We start from the raw sequence: 18,194 nt of genomic DNA on the forward strand, positions 1-18,194 counted from the left end.
AGTAGAGGTGCTCATTTGATTGGTGAAAACAGTGCTCAGCTGTGTTAAACCCACTCACGGCTTTTCTCCTCCCTCTCTGCCATTTACACGGAGGGAGGCGTGGACAAGCTCCTCTGCACTCCACTGCGCCTTGACTGCGCCTCTCTTGGCACTGCAGGAAACTTGCAAAGTGCGCCGGTCACGCCCTGCGGCAAAGGCCGGCGCAGGGCAGGTGCGCCTGCACTTGCGCCTGGTCTACGAAATTAGAGCCCTATGTCTGTTTGTTGTAGTCACAATAAATACTATCTAGTTAGGACGCGCTTTGTTTTATTTTGAAAGTCACTCGGTGGTGTCTGCACACAACTTCTTGTCCCATTGAATCTGCTTTTTGTAAACTGACATGTCATTGCTCTGGCATCCAGTGAAATTGGGAGGCTTGTGTATCTGATGTGACATGCTGGAGCAGGGACGTACCCTGACTGCAATGGAATGGCTCAAGTGTGAGTTGACTAGTGTTTAGAGCTGCACGATTTGGGGAAAAGGTGCGATTTGCGATTAGGTGGACAATATTGCGATTGCGATTGTGCTTGCGATTTAATAAAAAAAGTTGTGTCATGATGAGTCTACAGACTTGCTTGGTTATCATGGAGAAAAATCTGAATTGCATGTGCTGATATTGCGATTGCGATTGCGATTACCTCTTTTGCGATCACGTAATTGCATGTGCCGACATTGCGATTGCGATAATCGTGCAGCCCTACTAGTGTTGGGCTAATTACTTTAAAAAAGGAATTAGTTACAGTTACTCATTACTTTCCCCCAAAAGAAATTGAATTAGTAAGAGGGCTACTTCTTTATAAATGTAATCACTTACCAGGGAAAGTAATTATTGCATCACTTTTTTTAGAACAACCTTTTATTTGCTAAGGAATTCTGTTTTTGAGCACGTTTTGCTCTGGAACATAATGTTCACATGTCTGTTCTTGCCTCTCACACCTCTGACGTTGAAGCGGTGTCTGTTTACTTCCATCCTGAAAATGACACTAACGTAGAGCCTGTAGGTCTACACCCATCCTGAAAACGCCACTTTTAACCCCACAGACCACTCAGCACTCAGAACAGAAGTCGGCTACTTGTGCTTTACATTCACACCTCAAAAAGCATCCCCCCCTCTCCCTGGAGTTGGTTTGATCCAAAGACGCTGCAGGAGATCCTCTCTGACTGCAGGTTATACAGACACACACAGGTAGCTGTGTGAGATTTGTTGCTGAAAAGTCGACTTTAACATCAGCTCTTTGTTAAAGACATGTCAACATGATTGTTCTCATCATTACCTGTGTCTCTGACACTTTTCCCCACATTTTATTTACAGCTCCTCTCTGTGCCTGGCTGAGTGAGCCAGGTCAGATACATAGTAACATGCCTCATTTCACCATTGGTAACAGTGTTTTAACATTTAAAACAGTGATTAATTAGCTAACCCGTTACTGAAAAAAGTAACAGCGTTAGTTTTCAGATCCAGTGTCGTGAAGGAGCAGAGCCAGAACGGAAATGCATCAGGTGTATTTGTGTCGTGAGATGTGGCAGAAGAAAGCAGCTTTTCTTCACATGCTTCCCTGGAAATATTTGTGATGAATTTTATATTTGAGCGTGAAAAGGAAGCATTATAAGACCAAGACAAGATCATCAAAAGTAGGAATCACATTGTCCACAGGGGGCGCCAAAGTTGTCACAGGCATCAAGTTCCTTACAGAGGCTTTAATAGAAGATATCAAATGAAAGACTGTCAGTGACACTTGCATTCGGATAGAGCTTAAAAAAACAGCTTCATCACTGACAGTCAGACAATGGACGGAATCTAGAATATCAGATTGTTCAGACTCTGTTTACAGAGATTATGTAATGAAACTGATAAAGCATGGACTTTGTGCCCTGTTCAGTTTGGGTATCTAAAATATAACTGTTTTGGAAAAGTTTGGGTTTGAAATATTGTATCTTTGTTCACAATTAGTTTTGTAAAGAACTAGAACAGTGTTGAACGGGACAAGGCAAAGCTCCTTCAGGAAGCTTAGGCTTGGCTCCCACTTTATAGCAAACTTTCTCTGGAACCTTCTTCAAACATTAGCCTCAGAAGAATGATAAAGGTTTGAAAATGGTAAAATCCACATTTCAGTATCTTGGCTGTGAGTTAACTTTGTTCAGGGCCCTGTTCAGAGTCTCAGAGCTGAATGCAAACTCTCTGATATTAAACAACCATGTGGGTTTCAGGGATGGTACTATGTAAAGAGAGGAGGCAGGTTTTTGGCAGCCCCATCCAAACCATTGTCTGCATAGTAGGGAGTGTCGCACGCTTTAACAGCCACTAAACGCATCCTCGGCCCTTGTAATTGGAGATAATGGCTTTGACATTTCAATGTCGGACCCACCGAGAGCTGCGGTGAGCTTGCATCCTGAAAAGCAGGGCACAAAATTCTGGAAGAGTAAAGCTGCTGAATCTGTAATCCCTCCTTCCCTTTCCATCCTCTGTTCCAGGAGAGGAGACGGGGACAGTGACATCAAACAGGAAACCAGTTTTAGACAAATGTAAGTTATAGACATGATGGGAGATGGCTCCAAGAATTTGCAGCACACTGAGATAAATTTAGCTTTAAAGTGATTAAAGGTATTCATGACTTCTTAAAGATATCTTTAAATAAAACAGTGAGCAGATAATGATGAATAAACGCCAAATAATTGGCTGAAAATATCGATGTCGGAGCTGAATCCAAGACAGACAGAAAATTGCCGCCCCCGCTGTGCTTTCAGATGGATTTGAATAAACAATAAAACACAAACAGCTGATGTATTTGCAGCTCCAGTCCCTGTGCTAAGATTAAACTGGGGTTATAAAACCACATTTATTTTCCAAAATAAATTGCAGGCGAGCATCAGGCACATCACTTTGCCTGTATTAGAAGGTAACGCCCCATGACAGGCTGTAATTACCCGAAGACGAGTCTCAGCTGTGGAGGAACAGAGGCAAAGAGGAGGCAGTGGAGGGTTGGTGTGTGTGTTTGTGTGTGCGTGTGCTTGTTTCCGTGTGCCGAGCCCTGACTCAGCACATCCACATGGGCCTCAGAGGCGGCTGACTCTTTTATTACCTAATCCAGTTTAGAAGATGAATCCGGCCCATAATCTAATATTCTCATAAATGATTCCCGCCATATACACGAGTCCCTGACATTAGCTCCAACAGCTTGGAGGCTGCCGCGCTGAAAAGAACGCCCACACACAACAGCGTTCATACTCGCCTCTTTTCACTAATTGCTTCTGTGAATACTCACTCTATTGCTCATACTTGCCCTGGTGGTTTGATATTTACAGCACCTTAAAAAAGTCTGTTCAGAGAGCTGAAAGGTTGCTCTGGTTCATGACATTTCCACCCCCAGCTGTGAGTTATAAATGAAGTCAAAATCGAATGTTGCATCTAATGTCAGCTTACATCTTTCCGAGGTGTCCCTGAACCTCACATCGTGTCTAATCGCGCCCTTCGGGCTGCAGCTATTGAAACACCCCACAGCTCTTTGGACCCAGGTCCAGCCAGGCGTTGAGCTGAAATCTCTGTGAGCAAATCCCTCAGAGATACTGTGTCTTGTATTGTTTCACTTTTCTTTTTACACTCTTTCTCATTTTGCTCTCAGCTCACAGTCCTAATATTTGCCAGACGTTGTGAGCGTTTCCACAGAGCGGAGTCTGTATGTGCTCAGTGTCTGTAGCCAGGACGTTAAATGAGCCCGTCTACCATCACACCCTCCTTTCTTCTACCAGTACACTGATTTTCTCCTCTGTTGTTTCAGTTTAATCAAACTTTTATGTATTTACACTTTTTGTGAGCACACGTTGCAGAACATGAGACACATTAGGTCATCTTTAACCCCACAGATTCAACCATGAAGCCATGCACTCAGCGAAAAACACTGTATAAGAGACACCTGACCTTGGAAACATTGAAGAGAAACTTCAAGGCAACAGTCCAATTTCGAGTTAAGTCTGGAAGGAAGAACCAATAAAGGAGGAAATAAACATCTACAGTATGGGCTCCTATGGCGGCTGCAACAATAAAAAGTAGAGTTTATTGAATTACGAGCAAGTTTCTCAAAACATGGCCAGGGGTAGAGCTATTAAACTTTAAAGTGCTGTTTGTGTAGAGGACAGAACTTCCCTAACTCCAAATAATTGTGTTACAAACCAGGATGGGGAGCAGAGCTGTCCTTCAGAGGTTTTCGCTTCAGTTTGGAAATAAGCTAGTGTTTTGGCAGCACTCTCCATACCCAGAAGGCCGCTGGGTTAAGCCTCACAACAGTGACTAAAGGTGCTTTTCAACCACAGGAACTAGGGGCTAAATAGGGGCAACTGATCTACCTTTTGAAATGGCCCTCCTCAGGGTACAGAACTTTCCACAGTTCTAGGGACTTAAAGGATAAGTTTGGTTTATACCAAAGGAAGTGGAGTCAGCTCTCCAGAGAGTACTGCGCATGCGCGGAGGGGCAAACATAAACAGAGTCTTCGTCAGTTCAGAGGTCAGTACAGCCACACAGCGCTGTCTGGAATGACACAGACTGCAGCAGAGGACTAACCCGGAGCGGACCATGATGAAACATTGGTGAAAAACATGAGTTTTTGGACGATTAATGCAGTTTTACGAGCGGCGCTGTCTATGCCCTGATGGATGGCTGCACGATTTTGGATCTAAATATCTCCCGAAGCACTGCTTGGATCATGAAAGCCTTCTGGGTGAGTATTTTGTTCTACTTCATTCTATAAACAATGTAAAATATGGCCCCGTCTGAGTGCAGAGGAAACCAGCAGAGGAGCAGGGAGGGGGTGTTTGGTGTGAGCGCTCTGGGCTTCTTCTGCACAAAAACACTGCTGTAGGGGTAATTTCTGCCCTAAACCTTGTGATAGGACCCAACTTGTTCCATCCCGGAGTATCACTTTAAGCCAGAACACCATTCGATCTTTGCAGTCTTCATGCTTTAAAGACAGCAGACATCAATCAGTGTTTTACTAGTCAAAGTTGTTCAGAAATCTCGACACAAGCTTCTTTTAACAGCCTCGCCATTAAAGCCTGTCTACATTCAAGTGTTGATTTCAAAACATCCATCTGTAGCCCAAAGCATGATCAAAACCAGCAAATGCTAACCTGCTAACTGTGGGGTCTTGCTGTCTCCCTCTATGATTTCATTATTTTTGATGGCCTTTGTCATTGTCTTACTGCCCTCTACTTGTCATGCAGTGTAGTACTTTTTTTTTCTCCTTGAGTCATTGGCATTCATTTATAAAAATGCTTCAGGGAATTCAGACCCCAGTGGAAATGCAGATCACCAATGGGCCGCAGTTGTGCCTAGTGGAGTAGTTCCTGTAAAGTGTTGGTTAAGGGTGTAAGTTAACTGTGTGGAATATAAATAAGCCACAAGACAAGACAAGGCTGTATATTGAAATATATTACATAAGAAATTTGGCATTTTTGTTAAACATAGCCCCAATAATAACAATAAGGCACTCAGTTAACAGAATAAATCCATGGATTAATTCCTTAGTGTTCAAAGTAACAGTACACATGCCCCAAATATAAACCAGTACAATCATTCTTTGATTTTTGGTCCTACTTTAAGAATCATTCGCTCATTATAAACTCTTTGACAAAAAGCCCCACACTCATGGGGAAATCCAGTCTTGAAGTATTTAGGATTCCTCTCCTTTAACACCGTCCACCCTCCCATGAAAACCCAAAGTAACAAATCAAAAAGTTCTGTCCTCTTAGGAGTGGACCAGTTTGATGCCCAGCCCAGTGTCCAGTACAGCCGGAGGAAACCAAGCTAGCTTACACCTCCTGAAGCAGCGCAGGCACACACTACACAACCAGAACAGATTAAGGCCGCAGCACCAGTTAGAGAGGTGCACCATGGGATATGTCGCTTTGGGAAAGTGGGTCTTCCAGTGCTTGGCTACATCACTTCCTGTAGGCAGGTGCAGAGTGTAGTCGCTCCAGCGTTTTGAAACGCCGTAGTGTGCACTGACTGTCCTTCCCTTCTCTGACCACTGGGTGTCGCTCTCGGGGTTGCAGTTGAACTCCACCCATTCGTGAGTGAAGTCCCCGAGATAAGGCAGGTCTCCCACCTCTGGGTCAACCCTGGTGATGGAGAGCTCAGCGCCCTGCACGGCTACGTAGACGCCCTCCACCCTGCGGACCTCTTTCACCCAGGGGAGGGAGTTCTCGGTGTCCAGGACGAGGATAAGACGGGAGTAATGGCCGGCGTTCTTCTCCTTCCAGAGCTCCAGCAGCTGGCTGAGGTGGAGGCTCTCACCTCCTGCAACACAGGACGACAGAAGAAGAAGAAGAGTGGCATAAGGGAGAGGTGGGGAGAAGAGGAGGGAAAGAAGTGCTCACATCTCTGCAACAAACTTCCTCCCAGACAGACAAAGTGGTGTTCATGGAGCTACTTTTGGTTCAGCGTTGCATTCAAGGACATTTGGACAGGACACATCACTGCTGATGACACAGTAGCATTTGAAGGGATCAAATCTGTCAGCTTTCAGTGGCTCTGTGTCTGTCATCAAAGCCACACAAACCACACAAAGATGCTGTTTTTAGGAAGCTGAAGCAAGAGTTTCAAAGATTCTTTGTCATATCAAGTGCTTTAAAACTGAACAATCTGAACGACTGTCTTATCCGATGGTGTTGGAAAGTGTAACAATTATGAGAAAAGCAAATCTACAGTCATATTTAAATTAGAAAACTGCGATAGGTCAAAGAGAGAGCAGTGGTTGTGTTACATAGAAATAAAGTGAAGAGAGCATGCGTTGCTAAAGAAAACAAAGTGGTGAAACAGAGAATGGAGATCTTATTTATTAGTATGTTTAACGCTGGTATCAAACCATCCATCAATATCATTTGACTTCTACAAATAATTTAACTTGAGATGGAGAAAAGGAGAAAACAGAGAGGGTAGCCATAAAAGAGGATAGAGCCCAGACCAAACTTTTGTCTTATTTCCTGTTTGAACTGAAAGAAAATGACGTTAACTTCCTTACAGATCTCAAACGGTCTACTTCAGCATCAAAAGTCGGGTGTTCTTCACAACCTTTTTTTTAATCTGTGAGCGTGCCCCTGCAGGGTGTCACACCGCTGCCTCCAGAGAAAACTATTTGTGTAAACATCAAGAAGGTACGCGTCGAGTTCAATCATCGGGACAAACAGCAAGTTGAACATCAGGAAGTTGGACATCAGCTTTGTCCCTTCAAACACTCTCAAACACAAGCACGAGTTGTGAATGTGAGACTGCAGCTGGTGGAAACGCTCTGCTAACAGAGTCTGCATTTCACTCCAGTTTCCCCTCTCCTCTGAGTCAGAGTGTTGTTTGTTAAGGTTCGAAGACTCAGCTGAAGAAGTTAAAACACTGTGAAGGACTTGGTTTTCACCTGAAGGTCTTCTGCCTCTGGTTTGAAGAAAATTCTGCAGTGACAACTTCCCTCCACACAGAACCACGTCAGGTTAACTCGATGGTTCCTGACATGTTTTCCTCCCTTTCTTCTCTTCTTTCACTCCTTTCCTCCCTTATCCTCTTTACTCCTCTGTCTTCACCTCCTTACTCTTTTGTCTTTACTTGCCTGTCCTCCTTTTTCTCCCCTTACTTCACTTTTGCTCCCCCCTTACTTTCTTTTCTTTCCTTCCCTTTTCCCCATCCTGATTCTTCTCTACTTTCCTTATTCTCTCCCTAACCTTTCCTTGCTTTCCTGCCCTTGTTTCTCTCCTCTTTTCCTAAGCCCTCTATTTCCTTGCCTTACTTTCCTCTCCTAATCTTCCCTCCTCTCCTTCCCTCACTCCCCTGATTCTTCTGACTCTTCTTACTTGCTTTCATTCCCTTCCCTTCTTCCTCTTTTTTCATCTTCTTTTCTCTCCTTTCCTTACTTCTCTATCCTTACTTTCCTTACCTTTCTCCCCTCCTCCCTCTTTTCCTGACTCTCCTCTCCTTTCCCAACTCTTCTCTCCTTTCTTTACCCTTCTCCCCTTACTCCTCTCCTGACTTACTTCTCTGCTTTTTCTCTCCTCCCTTTTTCCCTGACTCTTCTTTCCTTTCCTTTTTCTTCTTTCCTCCTTATTCCTTACTCTTCTCTTCTACCATCCCCTCTTCTCCTTCCCTCACTCCCCTGATTCTTCCAACTCTTCTTACTTGCTTTCATTTCCTTCCCTTCTTCCTCTTTTTCATCTTCTTTTCTCTCCTTTCCTTACTCCTCTATCCTTACTTTCCTTACCTTTCTCCCCTCCTCCCTCTTTTCCTGACTATCCTCTCCTTTCTCAACTCTTCTCTCCTTTCTTTACCCTTCTCCCCTTACTCCTCTCCTGACTTACTTCTCTGCTTTTTCTCTCCTCCTTTTTTTTTCTTTCTTCCTTATTCCTTACTCTTCTCTTCTACCATCCCCTCCTCTCCTTTCCTCGCTTTCCTCTGCTCCTCTCTCTGATCTCCATTTCTCACTCTCCATCCTCACTCTGACCTTCCTTGGTTAATATTAAATTATTTACTGAACCTTTTCTGTAGATTGTTCTGGCTGCTTTCTCCCTTCAAAGTCTTTAATCAGATCTTTAACCAAGCATGACGTGGAGTACCCAGAGCATTCATGTTTATTAGGGGAAGTATTTGTTTAGTGTGTGGTAGTTTTCGTTACACTAGTGATGATTTAATGAAGAAGTCATATTTTCCTGCTTCTCACCTGCCAGAGCCCACGCTCCGTTTCCCTTGTGTGTGTGTCCGCTGTAGAAGATCAGGTAGGTGTCATGGCGGGGCCCGTCCTCTGTTCGCAGCTCCAGGAAGCTCCGCAGCTTCGTCACCAAGGCCTCCAACGTCACACCACTGGTGGAATAGTCGCAGCCGAACGTTTGGATCATGTGGTGGGAGAAGAGGCGCTGAATGTTGTTCAGCATGCCCGTGGAGCGCAGGTTCAGCTGCTGGACATGCTCAGGTGGGAGGAGGGTAGGCTGACCATCGGGGCTGGACAGAGGAGGGAAATAAGGAGACAACGCGGTGAGAAAATCTGGATGTTAATCTTTTTATATCCACTCTCAGGGGCTGAGGAAACGAGAGATGAATGAGTGAGAAGTTGATAGTTTGACACTCAGGGATGGGGTATCTGTCTGCATCAGTAAAGAGACAGAGAGCAGAGGATGAGAGGAGACGATGGGGAGAGGGATACGGAAGCAGTCGGAGAGGTGGATCGCTGCTGACGGAAATGACATTAGCCTCAAGGGGTGTGAAGGGAGGCAAGAATGAAAGGAGAGGAGGAAAGTACAAAAGCAGGAGAGGGTTTAGAGGAGGAGTGAGCAGGGTGAGAAGTGAAGTTAAAGTCTGTGGATGTGTGTTATTCATACAGCTATCTCATGTTGTTTTATGTTACTGTGACAAGTTTCTGTAAACCCTTTTTGTTCTAACTTCTTAACTTCACTTTTTATTCTTTGATAGAAGTAGGCTTCATATCTACAAGTTAAAAAACAACTATATTCCAAGAGGAAAACTCTACAATGAAGATATCTTCCTCTGACATCCTGCAACCTTTGCAAGGCTCCACTAAACCAATCTGATCTTTTTCAGATCTGGCTGCTACAGGATTGTGAAATCTTGCAGTTTGAGATTCACAACACATCCTCTCCTGATACTCCCTCTCTTTCATCTTTATAAAAAAGAAATCCTGTCCTTCTCTCCACAGCTCTCTCTGAGCTTAAAGTCTCCTTCCCTCCTTTAAGAATTCCCCTCTCTGTGTGTCGGTTTGTCCTTTCCCACTTTCATGATGTACAATCTCAGACCTCTCTTTGTGTTTTTCCTCCCGTCGCCCTGTTTTACCCCGTGCGCCTCCTCTTCTCGCGCCACTCGCTCTGATCTCCCCGTGGGGCTCTCGTCATTGTGAAAACATGATCTGCAGCTTATCAACCAGCAGATTATACACTGCTGCATTCTCATCATGCGCTCACTCCTCCCTCTGGAGCTCACACACACAGCTTCGCATGCTGAGTGTCAACAGCCCCAGACGTGGGCTTGCATTCAGTTATCACCTGGAAGTTAAAGTGAACGCTGCAGCAGCCGTTACCTCAGAGGTTCAATATAAAGAAAATGTATATAAAAGTCTGAAATCCTCAAAACCCAAGTTTTAAAACCTCTGAGAGGCACCTGAAGATGGAGAGACTGACTCATGGGAGGAATGTGTCAGCATCATAAAAACGAACTCCCGCTCTAAAAAAAAGACGGACTGAGAGGCTGTGAGGAGAGGCAGCAGCAGCCCCAGCTAATGGCTAACTGCTCCAGCTGAACAACTTAGTATTCAGCGAAGGGAGGAAAGGAATGATCCCTTAAGGGCCGAAACATTAGCGGCATGTTTATGCATAGTTATTGGCCTATTTATCCAGTTGGTTTTGTGTTAACTGAGGAGGGAGTTGGAATGAGTGATCATATTCACCAGCGCCTGGATGCCAAGAAGGCTTTGACGAGGGGCCGAGTTGGTCCAGAGTGTTAATGTGTGTAAATGGGGTGTGTTTTGCAGCTGTGTGTATTGTGATTAGCTGAATATATAACAGGTGATAAGAGTGGACTGTCAAACACACTCATTCATATTAAAGCTGTGCTGCTTAAACTAAAACGACTTTCCTCTCAATTATTTAGAGAATTTTTGGTCGAGCTGAAACTGTGAAGAAAAAAAAATCTGATTTTTAATAGAAGTAATCTATGAATTAAAATTCTTTTATGAAACTATCCTATTCAGGGGGAAATAATGTTTATGTTCTTATTCAAGCTTAATTGTACTGATTTGACTGTATTTCCCTGATGTAATGCTAACTTCAATTTTCCCAAAAAGTTGTGACGCTGAGTGAAATGTTACTGAAAACAGATTCTGAATCCTATCTTCAAATAAAAACAGAGCAAAGACAACATATGTTGGGAAAATGTCACTTAAACATGGGTTGTGTCCAAAATCACTCACTCATTCCCTACTCACTACTCACTATATAGTGAATAGATGTAGTTGACTATATAGTCCACTCAATCAGCTAAATTAAAACAACATTTCAGACACTACTCACTCACTTGCAAGCTGCTGACAGTGACGTATTTACTCTCGCGTCGCTCACAGACAGCTGGGGATTTACAGTTACATCTTTTCTTAAAAACTGCAAAACAGTATTTATTTTAGTGATACCTGATATTATATTTAGCTTATTTTCTGCAACAGCCAAATATAGTAGAAACATTTATTACACGTTATTTTTTTTTAAATAAACCATATATTTGTGCGGAACTAATGCTGTGTTTAATAATTACAAGGTCCAGTGAATGCATCACCCGCGTGGAAAGGTTGACGTCCATGTTGTTTGTTTCTCAGCTCAAAGTTGTGAGACGGGCTCGTCCGAAAGTTAAACAGGGAGCTATTAAGTGTTATTCTCTGACAGTTTTTAATGTTGTTTCATGCTATTAGTAATCATTAAACATGTAATCAGCCATTTCTTCTGTTTGAACCGAAATGCATGATGGTATATATTGCTCATATAGTGAGCATCGCTAAAACACTACTTTTCAAAATGCATTGTGGGATACAATGAGTGGACTATATAGTGAATGACCATGCTCACTCAGATTTTGGACAGCGCTACAAAATGGTGTATTCACTGTATAGTGCACTATATAGTGAATAGGGAGTGATTTCGGACACAGCCATGGACAGGGCCATGACTTCATCACCTCCTCTTTTGAAAACACACAGAGAAGCCAAATGTTGTCAGGTAGAATTTCAGCGGCTACACTCTTCTGATTCTTCTCTGTTTTTTTTTTTTTTGTTTTGTTTTGTTTTGTTTTGATAATGCTCTAAAACGTTTTAATGGTGCGGCCACACCAAACGCGAATTTGCGGCGCGATTACATACTGCGATTACGGCGCGTTTAGCCGCCGATTCGCCTCGGGCGGCGAGATTCGCGCGTTTGGCGCGGCGAGTTTGGAGCGTTCACGCGTTTGGGCGGTAGACGCGAATTCGCTCGAGTTCAAAATATTCCCCCACGACGTCATTGTTATGACAACGTTGGGGGGCAACTGCCGCCTGCTCCGGCTCCAACTCCGCCGGAGGATGGAGGAGAAAACAATCTGTGCGGTGTGTCTTCATCCAGAGTTATACGATGCGACGTGTGTACTCTACAGAGACTGGAAAAACAGGAGCAGGCTTGGTTGAAAGTCTCTGAGGAGACAGGTTTTGAATGTAAGTTCTGAAAACATTCGTTCCCAGCTAGATCTGCCTGCACGGGCTATCACTGAGTCCGACTGTGTTTTCCTCAGCGGAGTTTTAAGCCTGATAGAGAGGAGGAAAGAGTGGGGCAGGGGCAGAGCCAGGGAAAAGATGGAAGTTCTCTGTGCTCCTCTCTTTCCTCCACCCCTTCATTATCCCCAGGGAGACCTCCGGGAACATGGGTCGGGGGTTCGGGTGGTCGGGGGTACGGGGTGTCGGAGGTTCGGGGATCGGGGATGAGATCGCAGGGAACAGCCAAGCAGGGCTGGTGGATTACCAGGGAGAGGCAGAGGCATTGATTGTGATCTCCGAAGCTTTCACACACTCTCCTGTCATGCTTTGGAAACCACAGCTCATTGTTTTTCAGATGCTCTTTTGGACTTTCGGTCTTTAAATGAACGAGCTCTCTACTCCGCATGCGCAGTACCGCGCATTCGCGTGTTCGCGTGTTCGCGCCTCAGCTTGTCAAAAAAGTCCAGCGGCGAGACTCGGGCGTTCACGCGGCGCGTGACAGGCCATTCGCGCGAGTAAATTCGCGTGTTCGCGTTTAGTGTGGCCGCTGCATAACAAGTGATGGATCAGGGCTTCAGTTTATCAATGGACTCAAGTGCTCTCACAGCGTCCATCATTTCCAAAAAGGATGTTAGATCCGGATTTATCAGACCACAGAACCATTTTCAATTCCTCTCAGTCTACAGAATTAAGTCATATTTAGATCTGGTTTTCTTTTTGAATGCTACATTTTTAACATGCAGTGATTTCCACTCCAGAGTCAGGTCTGTTATTACGCCGTATACCCACTGATTGGTTTGTCGTGCTCTGGACTCCATTCAGCCATCTGTGTCGCCTCTCTGTGCAGCAGTTTGGGGATAACGGTTATGTCTGAAACATTTGTAGCTGGCTTCGTTTCCATTTTAGGTTATTTGCCTTACATTTTTCAAAATCTATGTCAATTGCCTGTTTTTTGGACTAGCTTTCCCTGCAGCTACAGAATCAAGGTGAGGGGCTGAATTTTAAATTCACAAGTATTGGTTTTGATCGTTGTACCTTTTATCCAGAGATTTCTCAAGATAATCTGATTATCGTCACATTTTAACAAAATAAAATACTTTAATTCTTGCAAGTTTTAAGTCCATGAACTATTTCTTCTGACAGAATAATAAACTCCTCAAAACTTCACTTCTGACAGACTTTTTTTCTGTGAGGCGTCTGTTATTAATCCACTTATTAACTGACCTGCTGTATATTAGCCGCATAGCTCCAACATGTTCTTCCTTTTATATATATCTTTATATATATAAAACATTGTCGAACTTCTGAAGTGTTTTATTGTTTGCTCACTTTAAAGCTAAAAATGATTAATTTTTCAAGTTTAATATCTCATATCTTGTCTTTAAAAGAGGCAAACTATTTTGAAAGAAGTAAAGCCTTTAGATTCTCAGCAAATATTTTTTCAATATATTTTCACAGGGGATCCAGCTTTTTGGAATTGGATTATTTTAAAACAGAAGTGGATAAGTTATGAGATGGACAGTTAAAAGGAAAACACTCAAGGCTTGATGTTAGAAGATTTTTTACACAAGTTTTCTACACAAATCAAACTTCCAAGTTGTGTCCACAGTTGAAAGATTTGATTTTTCGTTCTTATTTTTTTAAGTGGTTTTATCATAAGTCATGAGACGGTAGAGATACTACGGGAAAAGAGAAATGAGTGTCCTGTGTTCAGAAATAGTTCCTCGCTGGACTGGAACCACAGCTTTTTCCTGCATTTGAATTCTCTGAGGACAACAGTTTATTCTGCTTTCTGAAGACAAACCAGATGAATGTTACAGCATCCTCTTACTGCATCATATCCAGTGTACCCTCCCGATAAATATTCTTTCAGATTTTAGCTGAATCTGTTTGCCTGAGAAAGCCTGTGTGCATTCTTATATTCCTGCCTCATTTCTTTTCAGTACCTGCAGTAAGCTGTCGGTATGACCAGAGCGTATCCCACGCAGGTTCCCCCCAGGCAGCTGCCCAATTCGTGGAACAAGCCGTGTGTCAGAGACTCCAGGGGCAGCACCACCAGCAGGGCGCTCAGGAAGAGACCGTTGGAGGTCTGCAAGAGGTAAAAAATCAGGTTTAAGTGTTTCCTACCATGTGGGGCTGACACAGTGTGACAATGTTAAAGCAGAACAAAGGTTGTTTAAATGTATTCATGCCTGTAATTTTTATGTGGCACCTGAGGTTGACACTCTAAATTTTAATGCTTGAATTTTAATCTAGCTATGCACTAAGTAAGTTGCACTATTGAACGAATCCACACTTTGACATGACATAAAACCAACCCCATGCTGCAGAGCAAAAACTTTAAGAGCAATCAGGTTTGAGACGTCAGTGGTGTGAAATGAAACACAGGCATACTCAAAAATCTGCTTTGATTTCAAAGCACAGTGATGTCTCTGAAAATACTAATCAATACTTTCTGCAAACTCCAGTGAAACCCTCACTGGAGTTTGCAGAAAGTATTGAACTGCCAAGGGCATGGCTGTGTTGAAAAATGTATTGCACTCATTCAGTGAACTTTTATGACGATGTCTACCCCTCAGGTGATAGGATTAGATTCTCCAGAGCCTGGATGTACCTGGTTTTAAAAGCAGAGGAGTCAATATAATGAAAATCTGTAGTTGTCTCTGATTGAGAATTGATTTGCAGTAATCCACCCTGAAGATGTGGGAGTGAAAGGACGCAGACGCGCAGGTCTGCCGTTATAACAGTCTGACGGATAATGAAGTTGTTTCTCTACTGAGATGCTTTAGACTCTTTGTTTTAAAATGTTGGACTTCATAGTTGAAATTCCCCAGGGCTGTATTATTGCAATATTTCTTCTTCTATTTTATATGACAGATTTTTCTAATATCCAACAGTGCAATACACTTTGTAAATATTTTGTCAATTGTCAAAGGTCACTTTTAAATGACAGTGTTAATAATTTCTCTTGCATAGCCCTTGTATTCATTATTATTATTTTTATATTGTTTATTCTGGCACTAAAATATTTCATATTTTTATAAACTTATTTATGGACAATATCACTGTGTGTTGTTATAATCCATAGCAACAAAATTTCATTCCAAGTGCACTGCTGTGTTATTTGAGTAACGACAATAAAGGAAGTCTAAGTCTAAGTCTAATTAAATGCTGCAGATGGTTCATGTATTTTGGTGAGTGGGTTAAATTTCACAGCACAAGAAAATAAGGCTGTTAAATCAAACATAAAGGAAGCAGAACATCCCCGGACGACAAAAAATCAGCTTTCACTTTCACTCTCAAAGCTGGAAGTGGCATTAACAGTGTGCCAATCTCAAATTAAACTCAGGCCTGTGAGAGTCTTACAAGGTAAATGTCTAATAAGGCTAAATAAGTTATTGCTGCTCCTTATGCCAGTAGATCGAGATATTAAAGAGCTAATTAAATTAATTTCTCAAGAGAGCAGAAGTGTCTTAGAGTGGGGAGCAACTACAAACGACACACTGTTCAGAGTGTGCAACATGGATGAATGATGGTTATTCAGGCCTGTCGAGAAGCTGAACGCTGTAAGAGAACAATTTAAGCATTTCCTTGTAAAACAGTTTTCTGTAAAAGGCTTAAAATCCTGGTCCTGTAACAGCATTGTACCCCACCTGCCAGGAAACAGCTCCCAGTACGACTGTGGACACTATGCTGAAGAAGACCAGGCGCTCTGATATCAGGCAGAAGTGCCTGATGCCCCTCGAGGCCATGACTTGGTCCAGGCTTCGGCTACTGGAGCGCTGAGCCCTCCAGGCCTTCTGACACTCAGTCAGTTTGGTGTGGAAGCCCCATATTGTGATGACCAGAATAATGTGGCAGATGGACCAGAAAAGGCCAAACAAGCAGAAGCCTGGGATCACCAGATACCACAGCTCCAAGTGGCCAAGCTATGGAAGGAATGAGAAAGGAGTTTGTGAACGCAATAATATAAGTGTGGAAGTATGCATGGGCAAATATAATAGGACACAGTTTCAAAATGATTACAACTGCAACAGACTCACATAATGGAAATGACAGTTTTCTCATTATACAAATGCTGAGTGTACCTTTAAGGCTGCCAGGACAAAGAAGGCCAGCTCCACCAGGCAGAGAGGCAGCAGGGACAGCCGCCTCCACACTTTCCCCATGGACAGCACTGGTATCCAGCGCTCACTGGAGCCCAGCCCACTGAAATAGACATCCAACACGGGCTCACACAGCAGCCTGCCCAGGTAGCATCCCAAAGCATACGGGTTGGCTGTGATGGTTAAGGCTTGAAAAAACACCAGGGATGTCACCAAGGCAAAACTGACCAGGTTGGGTATAGCAAAAATGGATTTCATCCTCAGGTCCACAATGAGGGCCCCCAGAGCTACCACCAATCCTATTATGGCTGCTGATTTGTAGAGGAGCATGGTCGTGCTGGCAATGCCAAACCCCAGGAGCTCGAGCAGCTCGGCTGATGTTAGCAGCATGGGTTTGTAGCGAATTGAGCTGCATATTCGCTCAGTAAAAGCCCATACTGCTTTCATGATTACACTGGCAAGGAGGAGGTAGTTGGCAACCAATTCCTTGACATTTAAGTCCAAAGCAGGGCTGTTGAGGAAGCACAGAAGGCCGACAAGAAAGCCAAACCACAAATGGAACAAGCTGAGGCTGGCTTTCTCCATGGCAAAGTAGTAATGGAGGATGCTGGCTATCCCAAGGACGAAGAGGCCCAGGATGAAGATGACCAGGATCATGGGTTCATTCGTCACCTCCCAGCGTACGTACATGCCGACGCATACTGCAACAAGGAGGTTGATGCTAGAGAGGTAACCCAGGCAGCGCACAGATGTAAACATGTCCACCTCTTTAGGTCCATCGACCGTCAGCTCTTCATCTTCCTCCTGAGCCATGGTTACCTTTGAATTATATATCCAGTGCAGCTGGAAAATCTGAGGGTTTATTCTTCAGCAGTTTTCTTCATTTGAGTGTTTGGAAAAGGAGGACACTGCCCCTCGGTGACTTTTTTTTCAAAATCAGCCCCTGAGAAACATCCAAAAAGTGGTTGGTCAAAATTTATGAGAAGGAATTTCAATAATAACAGATACAGCTCATAAAGTTACGCAAGTTTCCGTTGTCTTTCACCATTAATTTACCAATTTCAACCATTTTTATCTCAAAAACTGCTCAGAAGGATAGATACAGGGACGAAAGTGAGTTCCGCAGTGTTGTTTTCTCGACTCAAACACTACAAACATCAATATGATTATTACACAGCCATAAGCAGACAAACAGTCAAAATAACGTCACTTGAAGCACTAAAAGCTACTAAAAAGAACATTTCCTCTGGCTACGCAGGATCAGTTTTTTGACGATGTGGCAGTTCACACGGAAAGTTTGCTCACTCCGCTCCTCTTCGGACTTTTCGATCCGCCTCCGTCACATTTTAATGCGGCATTTTCAAATTTAAAGAAATAACTAACATATCTATCAAAATGTTAAAGCTGCGTTACATTAAATGCAGCAGAAAGTAAAGTTAAAATATTAAAATATTTCTTACATTTTGTTTATCAGGATGACGGCATCTACGCTTCCGGGTTCCTCGGTACGGCTCCCCGCAAGTGTCAAAACACTTAACACTACGCTTTTCAGACCGGTTGCTCACAGACATTAAAAACGTATTGGCATTAAATGCGCATAAATTATGGTAGCCTCGTCAAACAAGAACGAGAAGAAAAGAAATCCACTTCGAGACCCTCTACCTCTTAGTTTTGACGTTTCAATCTGAAATTAATAAACATTTCAAAGTCATGCTTTACGATGCCATAATTTCCACTTTTAATGCCATTTTTTTTTTAGATGGCCTATCCTATAACTTTAATTTCTTTGTTATGTAGACT

The 18,194-nt window shown here is 43.3% G+C and overlaps 1 protein-coding gene across 1 annotated transcript; it reads right to left on the minus strand.

Annotated features, from left to right (window-relative positions):
• Nucleotides 1-5,447: 5,447 nt before the first annotated feature.
• On the minus strand, nt 5,448-17,932 carry tmem168a (transmembrane protein 168a). Its single transcript, XM_074697726.1, has 6 exons — nt 17,855-17,932; nt 16,377-17,337; nt 15,942-16,217; nt 14,235-14,377; nt 8,731-9,008; nt 5,448-6,329 (listed from the first exon to the last, which is right to left on the minus strand). The coding sequence occupies exons 2-6, from the start codon at nt 17,205-17,207 to the stop codon at nt 5,779-5,781; spliced, it is 2,079 nt and encodes a 692-aa protein (XP_074553827.1). The 5' UTR covers nt 17,208-17,337; nt 17,855-17,932; the 3' UTR covers nt 5,448-5,778.
• Between the last annotated feature and the right edge of the window lie 262 nt (nt 17,933-18,194).

This window comes from Halichoeres trimaculatus, unplaced genomic scaffold (genome assembly GCF_033239565.1).
Source record: "Halichoeres trimaculatus isolate MK-OKI-2021-1 unplaced genomic scaffold, fHalTri1.1 fHalTri1_scaffold_21, whole genome shotgun sequence".
Classification (NCBI taxonomy): Eukaryota; Metazoa; Chordata; class Actinopteri; order Labriformes; family Labridae; genus Halichoeres; species Halichoeres trimaculatus.

What these genes read in the sequence shown, in the direction of transcription:
- tmem168a (XM_074697726.1), bottom strand. Translation starts at nt 17,207, where the DNA reads ATGGCTCAGGAGGAAGATGAAGAGCTGACGGTCGATGGACCTAAAGAG. An exon ending in TTGTCCTGGCAGCCTTAAAG is followed by an intron (nt 16,218 to 16,376) that starts GTACACTCAGCA and finishes TTCCTTCCATAG; the next exon opens with CTTGGCCACTTGGAGCTGTG. An exon ending in CGGAGCGTGGGCTCTGGCAG is followed by an intron (nt 6,330 to 8,730) that starts GTGAGAAGCAGG and finishes CCTGTGTTGCAG; the next exon opens with GAGGTGAGAGCCTCCACCTC.